The sequence below is a fragment of the Asterias amurensis genome, chromosome 14, assembly GCF_032118995.1.
Source record: "Asterias amurensis chromosome 14, ASM3211899v1".
NCBI classification, from domain to species: domain Eukaryota; kingdom Metazoa; phylum Echinodermata; class Asteroidea; order Forcipulatida; family Asteriidae; genus Asterias; species Asterias amurensis.
The window spans coordinates 15,085,175-15,107,080 of record NC_092661.1 but is presented as its reverse complement, the minus strand read 5'-3'; the positions used below and the strand labels follow the sequence as shown (position 1 = coordinate 15,107,080).

Genomic DNA, 21,906 nt, shown 5'->3' with positions numbered 1-21,906 from the left:
TGTCATAAACTGAGAAGTGTAAAAAGAGGTAAAAAAAACTAATTTTTTTGAAGCTGCTTATTTGTAATATGCTCACTTGTATTGTATCTTTCACTCATTGTATGTGTTGTTGTTCTCTTTATGCCCTTGGAGACTTTTGCATTAGGCCCTTTACATATTATTATCATATTATCTTCTACTTGCCTGTGCCATGGAGTCGCTTGAGTTAGGTGCCCACAGCATACTCGGTGAGCAGCACACAGCTTGGTTGTAAGAGTTCATGTTGTTCTCCTCAGAGCGTTCGTTGATGTGGTACATGATGCAGAAGAGATGCCTCAGAAGGGTCTGGTTGCTGCTCGGTATGTCCGACAGAATCCTGGGGATGAAGCGGAGAGGAGGAACTTTCGTCAAATCAACAATTTTTGTAATCAATTCAATTAAATTCAATTCAATTTAAAGGCAGTGGACACTATTGGTAAATACTCAAAATAATTATTGGTATAAAAACTTACTTGGTATTAATGAGTAATGGGGAGCTGTTGATAGTATAAAACATTGTGAGAACGGATCCCCCTGAAGTAACAAAGTTTTTTTTTGAAGAAAAAAAAAAGAAGAAAAAAAAGAAGGACAATTTTGATGCAAAAATACTCACGATTTTATGCTGTTGATTCTCTCCTCATCCAACTCCACGTTGTTGGTGTTGACCCAGTTCTCATACACCACATTATACATGATACTATTGGGTATATTCCTCATGAAGTCCTTTAGAAGGGCAGCGCACACCGGTACCGGAACCTCGTCAAATGCAACTGGCTCTCCCGCCGAGAGCTTGGCCTTGAGCTCCCGGGTGATGCGAGCGTTGGCCGACTTGCGGAAGATTCCCGGGGTGTAGGGGCCATTGTGGTAGAGGGTGGTGAGGAGGTCAATGATGGTCTTTGGGAGGTTGCCCTCGGGGCAGAGGACCGGGAGCGGAATGCCAAATAACCTAGGAGAGGGAGGGAGAAAGAATTAAATTTAATCACCATTTATTAATTTACCTATTTATTAATTTTATTTATAAAATTTATTTCCAGGCAGTCGTATACAATACATAAAAAAGAGCTCAAATTATATAAATAGGCCTAGGCCTACAAGCCTGCGAATAACCACAAATCTCAAGGCAATCCAGACAAGAAAAACCTACAAAGGCTCAAAAACTGACGGCAAGAACAATTTTTTTTATAATTTGCTATAAAAATTGCAAAACTACACATAAATATATACACTTAAAATATTCAATGAAATTTCACTTAGTTTTTACGGGGTTAGTGCTTATTTCTATTCAGGATTTATATCAAGGACTGTAACCACAGAAAACCTGCAAAGACAAAACATTCAAGAAACAATCCGATTCGGTTGAGGGAAAACCAGAAATTAAAGAAAGCCTGCGCTCAGGTAATAAAGTGTAAACCTAGACCACACAAGGTGGAAGGCGGGAAAAGATATCACAACGTCACCCAGACCCAAATGAATCAGGTTATACACAGCACAATAAAAACACAACAATAGATTAGCAAGCCCAATCTAGTTTTCTTTCATTCATTCAATAGGATTTAGTATTACCAGAGTTAACTTTGCAAATACTGGGAACGCGATAGCTGCAGGATGAGGTGCATGCTGGTCTAGTTAGTGACAACGTTTGGTCGCTAACTACCCAGCATGAACCTCAAACCACGGCTAACGCGCATTCTGAGTTAGTATTTGCGAAGTTGTGTACTGCATCAAATAAAGTGTACATTATTTATATCAAACAGCTCCAGCTAAAACCAACTGAAAATCAAGAAATATAATACACAGAAGTATTACATTCAACACCAAATAGCACAACAAGGTAAAATACAAATTCACAATTCAACTGTTAAACACAAAAGTTCCACCTTTTCCAAAATCTTTACCAAACAGGCCTTGCTCTTAATTTTTTTGTTAAGTCGCCAACCGAGCTAATACACTCTGGGTATAACTTGCCCCCAAGAAGTTTTAGTTGCCCTGATTTTAAACATGTATTGTCAAAAAAAATTCTTTCTGATGCATTAATTAATTAAACAACCAGTGTAATAATAGGCAAATAAAATTACACTCAAAACACTCCAAAATAAATTATCACATTACAAAAATGCATTAATCAAATCTGAATGGAAGAAATATGAGCATTTTTAAACAAGTAGGTTGCACAATTTTGACTTAGCCCACAGGGCAAGTGGAGAGTTGGTGTTTACTTTAAACCTGGAGCAGTTTTTACAAGACAATGTTCGCCAGGCTAGTGTTAAGGGCGAGCCATGCCAGTCTTTACAAATTCGAATTCAAGAGAGTTCATCTTGAATGACTTACTTCGAGTTTGGAGAGGGGGGAGGGGAGAGTACGTCCGCAGTGTCTCCCTTGCCGGTGCTCTTCTTGAAAGAGAGCTTGAAATGCGTCTTGCGCTGTTTCTTCAGTCGCTTACTTGATGGAAATGCCAAGGTATCTAATAATAAAAATAATAATAATAATTTATTGATTTATATTGCGCCTAGTCCATAAAATGTACACAACATCAAACCAGTCACTGAGCGCTTTACAATATTAAAGAGAGTAAAAAAGCATCGTTTGGCCTACTCAACCAACAATATAGCAAACAATTTACAATGGTAAAGACACAAGTAATATAAGACAACTATCACATCAAAAATAAATTAAAAAGCACAGGAAGCTCGACCAACAGTGTTAAAGAGTGGCACATTGTGTCAATAATAAAAAGTCACAGAAATGTTGTAAAGTTTCAATTAAGGGGATGACATAAATGAATGGAAAACTTGACATCTTGTTTTATGCATATGTTTGGATACACCAAGTAAGAATACTGGTCTTTGACAAATTGCGTCCAGTGCGGTAAAGGCTTTGACATCCTAGAGAAAAAAAACTGTTATTAAAAACCACTTTTCAAATTCTTCTCCTTACCTACGCTGATCCCTAATTGGCTGTTGCCTTTCCTCCTCAGGAAGAACTGACATTTAAACTGCTTGAGGGCGCTCTCATCAATGGCGGCTGACGCCATCCCATCATCCTCGCCGGGTAGAAGGTCTCCGTAGTTATTGTTCTTTGACAACGCCTCGTTAAGATGGCTCATCTTGATTGCGTACGGGATCTCATGACCTAAACAAAACATGGAAAAGAAGACATAAATAAATCTGTGTATATAAAAAATATCAATGCACGCAAAAGACCCCAGTACACACTAAATCATTGCTAAAGAGAAGGGGTTCACACCAGTGTGTCCGGCATTTGAAGGCTGCACTCAAAACCAAGAAGAAGTAGAAAGCCACAGTGACAAAACACAATGATAGCTAAATAATCAAACAGTTTTTGAAGCAGGTACAAAACAAAATGCTAAACCTGTAGAAAAATGCCTTTCATAAAATAAAAAAATAAAAAATGGTTTAGCAACATCTCAGCCCAGGTTTGGTTTAGCTGCTTAAGCAGGAAAAAAGAAACATTTTGTTTCGTAACTTCTTAAAAACTTCTTAATTATTTAGCCATATCAACTGCATAGAAAGAAACTTTTAAGAAAGAAAATGCTGCCTCGTCTACTTAACAAACAAAAAGACTTCACCCACCAATTAGCGGGTACTGGCCCGAATCCTTGCCAGACTGCACCCACAGCCCGTACTCCTCCGGCACGGCGCTGTCAAGATGGAACTGCTGTAGACACGTCCGTAGCATGTCGTCTGCCGTATCCGTACTGCTAACCTGGAGTGTCTTGCTGTGCACGGAGCCTGTGCTTTGAGGTTCGCTGTTTAGGACTTTGATGTTTACTGTCCGTGGTTCTTCGTGCTCTCGCTGGGCAGTGATATTCCTGAGGAATGGAGAACGTAGTTTGAAGTGTTGAGAAAAAGTAAACCCAAGCAAATCTAGTGTTCTTTTAATCAGGTGAGGTTTGCAGTAGCATCACTTGTGAATCTCTTTTGAGTACTGTCGGTTCTGATGTAGAGTTTGCTCTGAAAAGAACGGCCGATGATCAAAGTGTCCCAATATTACCCCACTTGAAGTTTGGAATGCATAATAAAAAAAATGCTTCTGAACACCTTATATATACCTTCCAAGATTAACTACAATGGGCACCGGTATATTTTAAACAAAATCTCTTGAAAAAATGTGAACAATTTGCAGACCGCGTACCCCTTCCTGGCGGCTGTCAATTGTTTAAAACCCTCCAAACAAGGTCCTATCCAAAAACAGACATGCCAAAGATTTAGGAGATTTCCCCCTTTAAAGCTCCACCAGGGCGAACCCACAATAGGGCATAAATCAGGCTGTTGTAGCGAGGTGATAGTTTATTACAAATAATGATGCTGTAAAACATTGTCCTTGGGTGCGAAGGGATTGATGGTCCAAGGACTGTTAGGAGTGGATCATTGTACAGTGTGCCAATTGTGATCCAGAAGACGCAACATTCCATTCCCTTAGAATACCCCTACTACAACCCCCCCACTGCTGTGTTTTGGTTCATCAGGTCAGTGATGGGCATTCTATTTAGGATTGCTACGGGGTTGGAGTTGGAGTTGCGTAAGGTAGCCAGCCCACAGTTCACTTTCTTACTCAGGCACTTGCTTTTAACATAAATTTTAACGGGGGTCCCTTACTTCGTTTTAGCGTGGTTGTAAAATGAGGCAATGTTTGACAAACAAATACAAGAGGCCTTGGATAGTAAAACATTTTGTGTCCTTCTCAAGGCATGTTTTGTTAAATTTTAAAACCATGCTACAATTTAGCAAGGGATCCTTGCTTAATTGCTCTCGTGTGAAAGGTAAAAAAAAACTCAAACATGTATTATACCCATGCAGCGAATAATGTAAAACATTGTGGATTCCTTGTCAAATACCCAGTGATAATAAAAACAAATTCTTCGCACACCAATTTTACAAGCCCTCGTTCATCAGTCAAGAACCCAGCAAATCGAAACGCAACAGGCTAATTTACCAAGCGCTCAAGCCCCACTTACACTTGTAATTGACATTTCACAAGAACTATTTATTATCCCTTTTATGACAAGTGGTACATGGTTATCAAAATGCCTCGGCTAAGCGCCCCGGATACTTATGATCAAACACCTCTCTCTAGGAACTATCAATCATCGGGGTAAATAGTGGGTATTTAATAACCCTCTGTGTTTTAACAATGCTGGTCGTTGTTGGAGCGAGGAAATAAAAACTGAGCAAAGGTCAAGAGGGAACACAGAGAGACGGGGACGGAGGGCGATGCCCCGATACTGCTTGATAAAGGAGTGGTGTTAATAAATGGCCAGTTATTATTTTATGTGTGAAGGTAAACTTTGGCCAAGTTCAAAATTAATCATTGTCTAATGGAGTTTTGAACTCGTTGCTTGCTTTATACAGTGAGGGGGTGAATGGTTTATTGGTTATAAGATGGCACCCAGCAAAAAAAATAGTTTAAAAAAGTAGGAAATTGGAAATTGGACAGTAGGGCATGAAAGATGCCCTTTTAGCAAAATAATTTGCCTAAATAATGATAGAATAAAAAAGCAACAGTTGAATTTTTTTTAAATAAATATTATGAATGGAAGAAATCCAGTAATTGTTGTTTCGTTTCTTTTTCCCTCTTAGTGCCCTAGTCATTGGGCCAATAACATTCCTTTAATATTTCTCAGCTCCCTGTGGAGTAAACAGCCCCCTGGGCAAAAGAGAAGCAATAATAAGGACCTTGCTCAAGCACACAAGTGTCTTGACCAGGATTCGAACCCAAAACCCTGATGACTAAACCACCAGAACAGGAATTTGATGCTCTAAACCACTCGTCCATAACACCATAAATACTATACAAACTTTCAATGAAATCCAATGATAGTTCTCATTTAAAACTTTCTTACTTTTTCAAACTCTGCCACCAGATTTCTTTCTCCTCTGCCGAAGTGAACGTCCAGACGCAATTGGTCGTTGGCCAGCCAATCACAAAGGACCTATCGGGTTGTTTGTTGATCTCGATGACATCGTCGATGCACGAGGCCAGCCATAGCTCGCTGACTCTGATTCGTTGCTTCAGACGGAACGTTGTGCATGATTTGCTGTGAAGATGACAACACGTGAAGCAACATTAACTGATCTAATTGATGTAATAACCAACAAAATTTGGTTTAACTGTCAGTGCTTTCCCCAAACAGTGTTCTCCCTAAACAGTGATCTGCTGGCCAAATTTAAAACACCATTTTAAAATTACGCTTGAAATTTCCTTTCAAAGGTTTTCAACAAAATGTAAAATTGGGTATTTACCAGTAAAAATGGTATCCAAAGCCATTAATTTTGAGCACTTCTTTGGTTTGAGTCTATTTATATGAGCTACCATGTAACTGATCCATCTGGCAATGGTTTCCAGGGAAACATTTTTCCACCACCAAAGAAAACCTGGGCAGAGCCCTGGAAATCTTGGACAGTACCTAGCAGCTTCGAAATTAAATATTGATGATGAACAGACAATTTCCACTGAGAATCTACAAATAATTCTAAGTGACTCTTACTTTGGTTTGGCGATGATGACGACATCATTGAAGAGGAAGACGTATCTACTCTGTACCTGGACACCACCGGTCATCTGAATAGGACCTTCCATCACATAGACACGGTTGTTATTATTCTGGGCATTGTTCTCCGCTAACGACTGTAGATCGCTGGAGGAGGGTGTCCCACCGCCCCTGAGAAAAAAAAGGGTACATTAGGTTATAAACAGTTAGACATCTCATCTCAACTACAGGGATGTGATAGGCTGTTGAGGCTGAACGCGAAAAGCATGCGAGCTTGCGAGCATGAAGCCCAATATAACATTTATATTTCGTTTTAAAAGACCTACTCTGCAATCTGGGGCATTATTATATGGTTTTAGCTTAATTGTTTTCATGAATTTAATCTTTTTTGAGGGGGAAAAACCAAGAATTCCAGTGAAAAACGGAGAATCACATCCCTGCAACTACAAAGCTATTATGGGAACGGACGGAAATCGCATTGACTGAGATTCAATATTTGGGCCAGTTACAGTGCACAATTTTTTTCAGATAGGAAGTCAGTTTTTAAGTTAATATTTGTTTTGAGTAATTACCAAATGTGTACCTTCCCTTTAAACAATGATACTCAAGGATTTCCTTCTTTACATGATCTCTCAAATGGAAGTCAGTCTCCTAGTTTTCAGTTCAGTTTAGGAAACGCAAGCAGCATGCAGCCGTCAAGTGATACAAGTGCGTTTGAGGGGGGGGGGAAGAGGGGTGTGCAATTTTGTCAAACACAGTCAACCATAAGGGCTTATGACTTTCTGTTAGGCCATACCGTGTTGTGCGGGAGTTGTTCCCACAATAAAGTTCAATATGATACAGGAAATAGCGCAAATACGGAGGCTTACATCTGACAGTGGATGGCTTGATAATGATGATGCAGTTTTATGAAAAGAACAGCAATAGCCAGGAAACATCGGGAGAAACAAAGAGGACCACATTTCAACATTGGATGGTACACTTTATACACACAGTGGGAAATAAGATATAGAAAGATTCGGAGTAGCACAACGGGGGGCTCTAGCGGAGGTTTAGTGGATGGGACCTGGCTTGATAACGATGATGCAGTTTTATGAATAGAATAGCAATAGACAGGAAACATAAACAAGAGAGGACCACATTTCCATTATTGGGTGGTACAATTTAAACACACAGTGGGAAATAACATATAAAGAGTTTTGGAGTAGCACCGCGCAAAAGGTCTGAAAAGGACTGGTTGTATATAAACAGAACATTTCAAATCAATGAGACCAGGGGTCGATTTCACTAGTCCTAACTTGGGACTAGTCCTAGGAGATATTCAAAACTTAAAGCTAGTCATAAGTTAGGACGATGGCTAGTCTTAACACTTTGTGAAATCCACCCCTGATCAAATCATAATCAGGAAAACAATGGCAGATTGTTGTTATCTCTCTCAAAATTTTTTAGGAAAAGAAAAATTTTAGGGGGAAAAAAGTCAGATAATTGCTTTGTCTTTAATCCCTGTTATTTCTCTGTTTTTATGGTTTAAAACTAGCTAACATGTGTAGCCATTTAGTTCTCATTTCTGGGAATCTACTGCATACCGTAACTAGTAAATGAATAATTAAATGTAACAGTCGACTTCAGAATCATTCTGAAATCCGAAACCTGTCTGGGGTTTCTGACATCTGAGACTGACACTGACAGACTTACTTGGAGTCACAAATATCCGACGCTGTTAGCTTAGACATGTTTGCCGAAAGTTTCTCAAGTATAATCCTCCTTCCTCAAAGAATGAAACATCTATTTACGGACGTCGTCGAGCTGTCCGGGGGACACATGGGTTCGAAATCTGGCTTTCACGAGGAGTCCATACAAAACAAACTGTATTTGGATAAATCCAGCACTGGACGATTTGCTGACTGATCAACATTGTGAAACCATCTTCAAGGGTAAGTATTCTCCGTTGACATCATCCAGACAGTGTGGATGTTTTGTTCTCCACACAAATCAATATAATTCCAAGCAAAATCTTCCAGCAGGGAATCTACACACGACGGCACAAAATAACCCTCCTCGCATTCAGTCGTACATAACCCCCTCGTTAAGACAAGAACACCCAGTTTACGATCTATAACCTCACACTCCCAACACGACCTTTTTTCTCTCAAGCCTATCATAAAATGATTAAAACTTCCCAAACGAGCTTGGAAAACAAGCACTGCAGCCCGTTATATTTACACTAACCCGCTGTCTAAACCGAAGGCAAAGTTGACAGAGGAGGACCCAGACAAAAACAGCCATGTTTACACACCTCTGTGTTGCTTGGGCTCTTCTCGAGTGCTGACCCGTATTATTGAGTGGCCGGAACAAAACTGGGCTCAGAGTCTATATTTAAGAGGGGCCTCAAACATTTCTCCCCGTCACTGGGTGATCGAGCCTCAGCGGGAAACAGAGGGATGGCTCATCACCACGATATGATGGGTTATTTTATCTGTGTCACCTAACACGAGGCAGTCAATAGCCAATAGTTTTAGGGGCGAAATTTGTTCACACAATGGAGAATGAATTAATGCCTTTTAACCCTTCGAGAGAGGGGGGGGGGGGGGATATGTGTGTATTTTGATGACACTGCAGGTTACAGAAAGAAAAATAAGACTTGAATATAATTCCTATTGACAGTTTAATCTCCCGTATTAAAACCCAGCTCACATCTATTCGAAATGTACCGACAAATAAATGAGTAATTATGTAACTAATAAATACTAAATGGTTCTTAAAAGTTGCATAGTACAATGTAGTCTCCACACGCCTTGGGTGACTAAACGGGAGAGTTTTTAAGTTTCAACTTAAATTTTTCCAGGGTGGGGCACTTTTTGTTATGGCTAGAAGAACGTGGCAATCTTAAAGGCCTCCACAGTAAAACTGCTATGCATCTTTTTGCATTTTATATAATCTTGAATTGCCTCATACTGTCATAGAGAGTCATTGAAAGTCTATATTTCTAAGGGGCCTAAAAATGAAAAAAATAAAAAATAAATCTCAAATCTTGAATATGAGAACAAAATTGAAAACCATATTTATCCCATTCATAGTTTTCAACAAATTCATCACTATATTTGAATATCTGTGTGAAATTGTTACAAACTGTAGCGTACCGCTTCCCGTTTTTGTTTTGCATTTACGGCTTACCACAGTTTCCCACCCTCGTTTGGCAAACAAACTGGGCTGTGTGACATTGCCATTGAAAGGTCTATTTGGCTTGTGTCATTGACCACAAAAGGATTGTCCAAAATCGTTGCCCTTCAAGTTACACTGAAACTAAATCAAGTTCCCCTCTAATATGGGTAAAATTCCTTCGTTCCCCACAGAGAAAACCACCAGGAGCTCATCCCTCAATGAAAAGGAAAAAAGAACAGAACAGAAAAAAAACAAAAAAACTAAAAACAGAAAGAAAGAAAAAAAGAAAAAACTACAGAAACTTCAAATTTTTAGTAATTCCTAGTGACACTCAACTAGCATTCCCACCCCTCTGGCTGTATTGAAAGTTGTATTATACTTTATTTTGACACATTTCCCACAAATTTGTGTCATTCAAAAAATACTTCTGCAGTGTGAGACATGTCTACTTGAAACAAAGTGGCATGGATGATAACTGAGGCATGTGTCTTAAGTATTTGGTTTTGACTGGCGCTTGCTACGTGCAACTTGGCCTAATACTCAATATGAATACAGGGGTCAATTTCACAAAGAGAGTCCTATCTTAGGACCAGTCCTAAGACTCTTTAGCAGTTATTAAAAACTTAAGGCTAGTCCTAACAATCTTGCTTAGCTGAAACCAGTTACCAACCAAAGTACCAAGCAATGAATACCGTTTGTGAAAGGTTCCTGCACAAACTTTACCTTCGAACTGAAAAACCCCTCATTAACAAACAAACTATCATTTAAAGAAACAAACTATCATTTAACAACCACCCAAATTTGGACTAGCGCCCTCTTGTGGTGAAGTGTATGAAGCCAAATGACACAGCAAGAAAAAATAATATGTATTTAACTTTAGCCATGAGGACAAACTGTTCAAACATTCATACCTCAATACAAAAAGAATCCGGGGGGGGGGGGGGGACTCAGGTATTTCAACTAGGCTGTGCTTCCCTCTCAGGACAAAAAAAACTTGCAAAAATATCAAAAGCTGATCGATTAAAGCAACAATTCCGATGAACTTATCAAAAGGAAAACACACACGGTTTGATTTGTGATAGATGTAGATATGGTGTCAAAGTTCAACAACATAGAAAAGGACTGCATACTGGGGAAGTGGATTGTTTATCAATTTAGACAGTTAACGACCATTTGCGCCCAGACGTTTCAACAAATGAAATCGGTTTAATGGACATTAATGGTCATTAACAAAACATTTTGTAATAAAAGAAAAACAGAATGGGAAGTTTGAAGTAGTTTTTCTGCAAAAATGCTTTTAGCCTCTATAACACAAAATAGCATTGACACATGTTTTTATTTTTATTTTTTTTAAACCAAAATATGAAAGTTTTGGCCAGAAACTTCATGAGGGGGGGGGGGGGGGGGGTCAACCAATCATCTACCAGTTATCTTACACTAGTGTTTGATTATTGCCCCTCCAAAAAGGATAAAATCAGAGAGTAAAGAAGATAGTGTGTCAATTCCTTAAAAAAAATTAAAAAACAAAAACCAAAATAAACAACACCCCAAAACAGACTATAGGACTGTGCCCAGAAATTTGTTCTTAAACATGTACATGTTTTAAGTTACTACAAAATAAGGATAGGGCCTTTACTATTTTTTCATTTATAAACAAGCGGTCTTTCAGGTTAATCAGTAGTTTGTAACAGCTTTTTTCCAACCACTGGTATAGAAATGAAAAAGAAACTTTTCCGTAATGGTGCATCAAATAAAAAGTATCAATTACAACAACAAAAAACAGAGGGAGAGGAAGAGTGACAAAAAGAGGAAAGTTTCCCACAGAAATAGTTGGCAAAGTTTCAGCAGGAGGAGAGAAGGGGGAATTCTAGTCAATCCCAAAGAGAGGAGCCTGTATTTTATAAACGGCTTCGTTGAGAACGAAAGAACAGTGTACAACGGTAATCCATAGTGACACACCGTTGATTGGTACCCCGCTGGTACGCCAGGGGAACTGACCGACCTCTCAGCGACTAAAGCCACTTTGACTTCCAGCGTTCAATTGTCAAGAAAATTTAGCTTTATGTTTACAATTGTATAAGGCAGAGTAAAGTTTGTTTGAGTTAAGAAACATTTTCCCCTCGAGGAAGAAAAAAAAACAGTCAAGGAAATGTACAATCATAGGTACAGGTTTATTTGGGAGTTGCGTTTTGTTGCTTTTATATTCTCTGGCCTTTCTCTCTCCAATCTTCTCCAATTTGTCCGATTCTGTTTCAATTCTTGGCATGCCTGTAGTGAGCGACCCGACGTCAGCAAAAGTACGGGTGGATTTTCTTTCATTGGCGACCAGCCAAGGAATAAAAGTTTAGAAGTTCATACGGAAAGGAGCGATTGTAAGACAGGCTTAGAAGTGAATAATGTGAATGATGGGGAAAAAAAGGGGAAATGAAGGCTTTAGAGTTTAGTTTGCAGATGAAGTTGTAGACAAAAAGTCTAAAACTGGGATCCAGATCTAAGGAGGTAAATTGAAATGATGGCATTTCCACTTTTTGATAACCTTTGGAGCTAAAGCTTCCAAAAAGCTTGTGTGGAACAGTATCATCAGTGCCAGAGATGTAGATCAAAGAGCAGGACTCATTTTATTTTGAGAAAAACACATCATTTTTTTGTTTATCAGCCAGACATTAAAAAGTCTGAATTCAGATAAAACCCTACCTTTCTCAAAACACATCATTTTTTGTTTATCAGCCAGACATTAAAAAGTCTGAATTAGTGTGGTAGGGTAAAGAGAGAATGTGAAAGTGCGAATGATTTAGTCAAAGGGAAAAAGGAAGGCGAAGGTTTGTTAGGGTAGAATTTATTTTTCAATTTTTAGGGAGAGCTACTTACAATTTCTTGCTACCAGTGAATGCAGTTCTGAGGGCTGTTGATGGTGCCGACCTCCTCCTGTTTGCAAGAATTTTAAACCTCTGCAGAAAAGATAATCAGAAGTGAGAACATTCATTAGATTTAATGTCAGACAAGAAAAAACAATAATTGTTACAAGTAAAGAACACATGTTTTGTAATTGTTAACCCAAAAAATCATTTTAAGATGCCGAAAAAAAAAATTATCATAAAGTTTCTGACAAGCAAACATTATCAGGATAGCAGTCACAGATTGTTCACGAGAAATTGCATTTTGGCAGGTAACCATATTTTGGTAAGCATCTTTTTGTTGTGAGAAGCTGCTTGTTGTGCATAAGCAGCTTTATGAAATTGTATGGGCCCTGCTTAGCACGTAAAACAGTAAAACAAGAGGCCCCAGGGCATGAAATCTTGAGTACACTAACCCTAATGAACCTCGCAAGCACCTAGTCTGGGATGACGCCACCAAAAACTAAATAATGCAATTGCCAATTGCTCACAGTACGAAGTTTGGACAAGGGGCCGATGTCGATTTCCCAACAGTAACCCCAAAACAAACGGCAAGGACTTTCATATTCTGTGACGGTTACAGCCTGTTTTCTTGGAAACAAACCCTTTTGGAACTTAGAAACATAACCTCTTCACTATGGAGCTATTTCAAGTATAAACACAACCTCCATGGGTGCTCTAGGTACAATGGACCCTGTCTCTTCATTCTCAAGAAATGACTCGGCCACTCAAGAAGATGTTAAGTTCTGTTGAGGGGGTACTAAAACAAGACGGAACCAGTACTACTTATTAAAGACTTTATCCGTGTTACAAAGTATGTCAGATTTTTGTTCTCGCCCAGGGTTGTGAGAAGAACCCCTTGCAGCTTTTCAACTTTTTGAAGTACCACAAGGCGCTGTCAAGTGCATCGGTCATTCCAAATCTTGTTAAAAGGCAGTGGACACTATTGGTAATTACTCAAAATAACTGTTGGCATAAAAAACTTAACCTGGTATGAAACAATGAAGAGCTGTTGTAAGTATAAAACATTGTGAGAAACGGCTCCCTCTGAAGTAATTTCTCACTACAATAATAAAAGACTTCAGGCCTGAAGCATTTTGTTTAAACATCTGAAAGCACACAATAATTTGTGCAACAAGTGCGTTTTTCCTTCATTATGCTCTTGCAATTCTGAGTACCAATTGAGTCCAAATTTCAACAGGTTTGTGATTTTATGCATATCATGGGATACACCAAGTGAGAATACAGGGCCCAATTTCATAGAGCAGCTTAAGCACAAAAAGCAAAATTGTGATTACCAGGAAACAGTAACCAGCCAAACTTCCATATAAAAATGTACAATCTGTGGCTGGTTTCCTTCTCATATCTAGTAAGCAGAAATTTGTTCAGCAATATTTTGTGCTTTATTTAAGCAGCTGCATGAAATGTGGCCCTGCATGGTCTTTGACACTTTATTACCAAAGGCGTCCAGTGCCTTTAAATCACAAGAGACATTCCAAAAAATCCTCAAGGTGGGGCATGGGAGGGTCAAGTCCCAGCCTCTCAAAGCTTGTCTCCAGACAGAAAGACAGACAGACAAACATAAAGACAGTGATGGGATCAATTCAATGTACATTTCCCTACGGCTAAAGATGTGACAATCACGTCTTTCCAGACCTCTCCATTTATACAGGCAGACAGTAAACATAAACCAGTTTGAAGAAGAATGCCACATTGTTACTCGATTCAGTAAACATCAACCTGGTATTTGTTTATTCCTTGTGTTTGTTTATTAAACACAAGACAACACGAAGAATTTAGGACAGGGTTCGAGACAGGTATCCAGGGCGGTTCAGAGATTTAGTGAAGGTTAAAAAAAAAACAGAGAATATTGTCTATTTGCTGTTGCCAATTGAAATCTAGAGAGTACTCCTTTTCTCCACCCCCTTCGATCCCCACTCAAGCAGAAATTTTGTTCTTTCAAATTTATACATGAGAAAATAGAATTAGCTGTTGCAAACAACTTACCAACCAAAAATTAATGGCCTGGCGTTTTGACCCTAGCACTGTACTAGCAGAGTCGATCTTTCTCAAAGGCCAAATAACACATAATATACATTATTTAAGTATAAACATTTGTCACAACTTTTGAAGTTAAAGCCTACATGGTCTCCACTCCCTCCCACCCCCCATGCTCTTTACCCCTCTTCACACTGTATCTCTTATCCCCATGGATCACAGCCCTTAGGGGAGGCTCTAGGACATTTTTTACCCCATAGCATGGTAACCCTGTCGCACGTTCACACCGTGTCCCTATTACAGGGGGTTCTGATTACACGTTTCAGGAATACCCCAGGTTTTTACCGCTTAAGCCCGATTCATACTTCCTGCGAATGCGAATGCGATACAAGTGTTGACGTCACAAATTCGCAACGAAATTCGCAGTGGCTTGAGTTGTGCACAACTCTCTTGCGAATATCGCAGCGAAAGGGGAGTTGTGACGTTAAATTCACGTCAAATTTGCATCGCATTCGCATTCGCATTCGCAGGAAGTATGAACCGGGCTTTACTCCTACACCAGAGCAGGGGTGGCTATTCCCTGTGAGGTATGCCAATTTGTCAGGGTAGATCAGGGGTAAAGCAATCAGTTTGAAAACTGCCTGCTGCTATTCCCTGGGGGCAACCCAAGGAAAATAGAGTAGTGTGACAAGAGCGTTTGTAATTGTAAGACTGAAAATGTAGACAACTTTACTGTATCAATAATGGATCCCGTTCAAGGATAAATGGATAATTACGCTGTTGATGTTATCCAAGATTGGGTGGTGATATCACCATGTTTACTGAGATGTAAAGTATGAGGAGTTTGCTTTCAGGCAACAAACCAGGACAATCACAAAGTCAGCCTAATGGTCCTGAACTACTACACAAGGAGAAAACAGAGGAATACAGCTTAAAAATGTTGCCCAATTGTGACCTGGGAGTTGTGGCCCTGAAATAAATGGTCATTTTTGCCAAGAGGTGTAGAATTTTTTTAAAGGTTGACATTTGAAATAAATTTCAGCAAATACAGTAACACTAATAACGTAGTCTTTTGCAGCGCAGGTATCAACCAATAATTAAGGTGTTCATCAAGCCGCTTGAACTGAGTAAGACACTATTTTAAAAGCAGGTTTTTATGAATGATGAGATTATAATGAACGTGGAACACCTTTTAAGGGATGTACATGTACAAGGTACCAGAAACACAGGGTCAAACCCCCTTCTCTTAACAATATGAAGTGTAGGCTGGGTTCCTTCACATGCATTACACAACGTGCAGGAACAACGGCTTTACGTCCCACCCGAAGAACAGAAAAATAATGGTCAAGTGTCTTGCTTAAGGACACAAGCATCACGACCAGGACTTGAACCCTCTGCTGACCAGAAACAGCAGAAACTTTCGCCCGGTGTGCTTGACCGCTCGGCCACGACATGCCACTTGTTGCCTTTTTAGTTCAAGCTAGTCTTAAGAATATTATGTAAATTGTATAGCAATACATACCACTAGCATCCGCCCTCAATCCGCCTTCAAAAGACCGACCATATCCAGCCCCACAGGGTTACCTTACCCCACACTGGTCAAACTGTCCAAACATTCCATCACAGCATCAAAGAAAAGAATGTGCACGTGTGTGCAATAAATGACTGGCATATCCTCATACATTCACCTTTCCATTGAGATAAAAAAAAAAAAACGCACAAGAAAAAAACTAGACAAGAAAAAAGAAATGCCACAGAACAATTTGTATACAACATGATCCGCACTTCCTCTGTCCGTGAAAGTTGTGGAATTTGGAGTACCCATTGCCCAGTAATCCAGGCCTACTAGTACAACACCCAAATCCTTTTAGATTGAATCACAGACGGACAAAAATCTGTGACTGAATCCCAAGACAATGAATTGTTTGGGTATGTAGTACGACCTCGCCCCCCCCCCCCACCTCTCTCTATCCAACTGCACGTAGGACACGGACATAGACGTGGACACCCACTGTTCGCAGATGAGTGTCAGGGATGAACAAACATTCAGTGCTCGATCCACGGCACCGTGTACCCCTCTCCCCCTATTGTGTTTGCATTGTATTTTGGGAATCTCAGGAATTCTTTAGTTAGACATGCATGATATTCGGTCATTCAAAAAAAGAAAGTAGGAACTTTTTTCAGCACAAGGGCTGACCCACTTGCTCATATGGTTTAAAGTTAAATTATATAGACTTTCCAAGCTATTTAGTCACAATTTTTTAGCATTTTTCCGATGGCAAAAACCCAGATAAAAGTTAGGAAGAATATAATGCCTGTTTAGAGGATTTTTTTAGGTGGGGGTACCATACTTATAAATGTACAAGAGGAAAATTATTTTTGAAATGTGGTGGTAATATTGTGAGGGCGCCCTCTACATGCTACCTCTTCATAAGGACATGGTACACAAGGCACTATTAAAGACTCATTTGAACCTATTTTTTGTAACAAATTGCTTTTCTTTGTTCTAGGTTTCAGGAGGAATGTTAATTCCTACCTTCAGCTCCCCTGAAATATTTTCATCTTTAATATGTTTCATCTGGTAACCCCCTACCAAGAGTGGCTTTTAGCCTTGTTTTGGGGCAATCTTGCATGAAAAACAAACCCAAAACCCCAAACAAACGTGTCATTTAAACTAAAAAGAGTAACATACAATGAAATCTCTTTTTGGTGTAACCATTATCGTCATCAGGGAATTAACAATGATGGACAGCAGACTATAACATTTTTGACAAATCTGCCTGACAAAAAGCCAGAGTTCTAGTCGCCATTATGAGCGATAACAAATCTTCACCAGGGATGTCTCACATGGTCTCACCCAGTAATAAACTCATTGCAAAGCCATTGCCTTTACCTTAGGTGTTATGTCTTCTGACAGAACTGTACTATTCAGGCTAAGGTAGTGCAACAGCCTTGCCTGCGGATCATCCCCCTACCATTCTGAGGTCAGGGGTCACCAAAGGTCACATGGAGGTCAACCCCAAGGTGGGAACAAATCACAGAGTAATATGTGGAGTTTGGTGTCAGAAGGTCTAGTCACACCTGTGATATGTCTCTGCTTGTGTATATTAGCAAGTGTCTTAGAAGACAATTTATGATTTCCTGTGGCGCAAGTTTTCCTTACATCAGAGCTCTCTCCCAACAGAACAAACTTCATGTTTCTTTCTGGGGGTCAACAGTAACACCTTGTAGGCCTATCTAATTACCCTACTTCAACTTGAAACAATAAACTCTGTCCTCCAGTGCGAGGTGGTCCCTCTGAGAGTAGTCAGTTTGAAAAAAGACAAAAACAGTAAGCTGCTGTTTAAGAAAATATTTTCTTTTCAAATGCTTGAACAAAACTACTGGATATATTTCCACTACTGTCACATTACACCCTCCTTGACTTCTTCGGTCCATACTTGATGTGTCACTCGCTTGAATGTTCCCGAGCAAACCTACTGTCATTAGGGAGTCTGTTACTTAATCTACATCGTAAAGTTCTACAGACTCACATTTTTCCATGTTAATAGCTTTAATGTGCGCTATGATCTTTATGGAATAGCACCTTATAAATATTATGTAATGTTATGGTGGTTTTTAGGGAAGCGAGAATGACTTTGTTGAAGTTTGTTTCGGGAACGAAAAAATAAAATTCCTCTTAGACACTGAGGATGAGCTTCTGCCCCCCCCCCCCCCCAGATGCAAGATTTACTCTTCGGGACAGTAGATGTATATTTATTTCTGTAACCAATCGCCACTTTGCTACGCTTTGAAATGATTTCAAAGTATCTTCCCACCCCCACACTAACGGGAAGAAAACCTACATGACTGTCCTACATAGTCATCAGATAATCCTGTCATGCTCTCCGCTACCGAAATCAAACTTCCATCTTTGTCTCAGCCGCTACGACCTTCTGAGCGTCCATTCAGGCCATAATGACACCCGACACCGAATAAAATATCCGCCAAACTCAAATCTCTTTTTACACCTGACTACGTCATCGTTGTTCACTCACAAAAGTTCCTGTCACAATACACTTTTTTGTTATCGGTGAGTACCAGGATCTAACAACACTAGCCTCAGACGCAAGGCTACTGGTGGATGAGATTGGGTTCTTTTGTTTTCAAAGTTTCTTTTTTTTCTTCTTCTCGAACGAGACAAAAGCCCAGGGTTGATCCTGCCCGCGAGGGATAAACCGACCAAATCTCTCATCAAGGAAGAAAACCGACGATGAATGATCACTCGCTCTCGGCTTAAATTAATCCTGACAAGGCCCTGCACACAATCTGAACAACGGTAAACCCCAACAAGACAACAAATGATATTTAACATCTAGTGTTCTCACCCCCCAAAAAGACGGATGTCTTAAGTTGACAAAATTTCCTTTCGATGAGTAAAGGTACTGTTCCTTTCTTAAACGATGACCCAGTTTTAGTTTTAGGATTCCAAAGGAATTTCAAACATTTTTGGGTGACACAGTTTCTACTTTCCCTTTTCAATTCCCCCTCCCAAGGTTTTTCTTGGGTGACATATTTTTTTAATAGCTTTCCCTTTTCATTTTCCCCACTCTAGGCTAGGAATGCCAAACTTATTGGGGTGACAAGGTTTTTAGTTTTTCCTTTTCGGTTCCCCCCTCCCAAGGAATTTCAAACTCTTTTGGGTGACACATTTATTTAGTTTCCCCTTTTCAGTTCCACCCACACCCTTATAGGAATTCCAAACTTTGTTGGACAACACGGTTTTAGGGTTTATTTTTCAGTTCCCCCACCCTAGGAATTTCAAACTTTCTTTGGTGCAAGGTTTTTCCTTTCCCGTTTCAGTTCCCCCAACCAAAGAGTTTCAATCTTGAAATGTTTTTTAACTATCCCTCGACAGTTCCCCAGCCTAGTAGTTTCAATCATTTTTGTGGGTGACACGTTTTTCCACTATCACCTAATTCAAAGAATACATTTCAAGTTGTTCAAGACTTAAATTCAAGATTCCCCTAAAGCTCCTTCAAGTGTGTAGTGACAACAAAAATGTCTTCCTTAAAATAAAATAAAAATATAACAAAAATGTGCAGAGTGCCCCGTTTGAAATATGACCAACCGACACAATGTACCCATTGATGAAATAATCCATCAATCTAGAAATATATCCCAAACCACTTACAAGTCCTCTCTCATGAGAGGGCTTCCGGCTAGCTCACATTAACATTCCAACAATCGGATATGGGTCGGAATTCATACACACTGACAACAAACTCATCACACCATACAAACCAACTTCAAAATATGGCGTGACTCGTTTTTTTCTTCATCTAAAAACCCATTTCTAGGCGAACATTTTAAAAATATTTTGTTCCCTCCTCGACCAGATAGGTTAGATTAAGGGCAAGTTGATGTCTGGAACAGGGCAGTGAAATAAACTTGTCAACTTTGACTAGATGCACGAGGGAACAATATCGCAAATAGGATATTACTTACTTACTTACTACTCTACGGTTTTATTGGAGGTGGATAGGCTAATGTACCATTAAAAAACCCATTTCTCTTCCAGTGACTGTCAAGTTAATAAGGAGTTAACATTATTCGCGATAACGATTTATTGTTGAAGATTATTACATTTGTTGGTACAACATATTTTCCTAACCACCCCCCCCCCCCCAACTAACCAAAAACCCTGGCCAATAAAAAAAAAAAAAATAAAAAAAAAAAATAATTTATCATTCAAAGACAGCAAAACATTCTACTTACCTTTTCTCTACAACCAGCAGATTCATTGAATTAAAACAATTAAGAATTCCCTCATTCCAAATGTTGAGAAAATTAGCTTACAGAAAAACTGACTCAAGCCCAAACTATTCACATCCCATCAGCAGAGCAATCAACGCTGTTATGACATGATGAAATAACACACTAAAACAATGGGGGGGGGGGGGGGACGACACACAACCAGGACTCCTTATCACCGACCTGTCTGTCACCCAATCAAAACATAACACTGGCCAACCTGCCCTCTATCCACCAGTCATAACGTTAAAGGAACTGGACACCTTTGGTAACTGTCAAAGACCCGTATTCTCACTTTACTTACTGTATTATCCCAACATAAAATAACAAACCTGTGAAAATAAGGACTCGGTTGGTCATTGAAGTTGCAAGAGAATAAGGAAAGAAAAAAACACACATGTTGCAAACATTGTGTGCTTTCAGATGCACAATAAAAGGCTTCAGCTGAAGTCTTTCAATATTTAAGTGACAAATTACTTCTTTCTCAAAAACTACGTTACTTCAGAGGGAGCTGTTGTTTCTCACAAATGTTCTATACTATCAACAGCTCTCCATTGCTCATTACCAAGTTAAGTTTTTATGCTAACAATTATTTTGGGTAATTACCAATAGTGTCCACTGCCTTTAACTTCATAATCAGCTGGTTCACAACCAGGAATCCTGACAGTTCACGCTGGGAGAAGATGCCATTAATGCTGGTCTACATGGGTGATGGTAGTGCTTGGAAGCTTGGGCTGTGTTGCTGAAACAGGCACAATGCTCTTCAAACACCAATTCACACTTCACCGAGAATTTGCTTACTAGAAGATTCAGTTTACCAGCCAAATCACCTATGTGATGGGTAATGTCTTCTTGCTGGCTCCCTGATATTTATGTTGAGTAGTGATAGCAGTTCTGCCTTTTTTTTTAGGGGGGGGGGGGGGGGGGCGGGGGCCTTGAGGAATGAGGAGGCCACTGGATTTGTTGTGAAAACAGATCTACCCCACACCTTGTAAACCAAGCTCATTCTGAAGGTGATTGCACCACATGTCCTTACAGTTTAGTTTCCAGTTTCGGATTGCATTGCGGAAGATTTTCATTATAGAAAATCTGCACTTCAAATTGAAACTGTACATCAGGTGAAATAAAATATTGCCATGTGAGCTTATCAACTGTGTTCCTTCATTTGGGATAGAGGTAGTTTTTCAGTCCTTGGACTTTCTGTTTGGTGAATAAAAACCGGAATGAAATATAAATTGGAATCAGCGAATTTGTTATCTATGGGGAAAATCCTAATTGGAATATTTTTTTTTAATGCTACTTTTTGACAACAAATTAACATTTTACATTCCTATATTTTGAGGCGTGTGTCATTTCAGACAAGTTTGCGCAGCCACAAAGCCGCAAAAGCAAACTGGCGTTAAGAAAATATTGTTTTAATGTCATTAAGTGATGACCTGTGTAAACAACTTCAAGGTATCCTTATCTTTAGATCAGTTGAACTTAACCCACAGGGCACCAGGGTGATATTTATCAACAAAGTCAACAAAGGAG

At 39.4% G+C, this 21,906-nt stretch overlaps 1 protein-coding gene across 4 annotated transcripts in view; it reads right to left on the bottom strand.

Moving 5' to 3' along the window:
- LOC139946972 (uncharacterized) overlaps positions 1 to 21,906 on the bottom strand; it is a 145,324-nt gene that overhangs the window by 6,668 nt on the left and 116,750 nt on the right. For all 4 annotated transcript variants that reach the window (XM_071944768.1, XM_071944769.1, XM_071944770.1 and 1 more), the window contains 8 exons: positions 12,557 to 12,636; positions 6,524 to 6,697; positions 5,879 to 6,073; positions 3,609 to 3,847; positions 2,953 to 3,147; positions 2,347 to 2,479; positions 632 to 964; positions 184 to 355 (listed from right to left, as the gene is read on the bottom strand). In XM_071944768.1, coding sequence (XP_071800869.1) covers positions 184 to 355; positions 632 to 964; positions 2,347 to 2,479; positions 2,953 to 3,147; positions 3,609 to 3,847; positions 5,879 to 6,073; positions 6,524 to 6,697; positions 12,557 to 12,636 — 1,521 coding nt within the window. The remainder of the gene's footprint in view (positions 1 to 183; positions 356 to 631; positions 965 to 2,346; positions 2,480 to 2,952; positions 3,148 to 3,608; positions 3,848 to 5,878; positions 6,074 to 6,523; positions 6,698 to 12,556; positions 12,637 to 21,906) is intronic.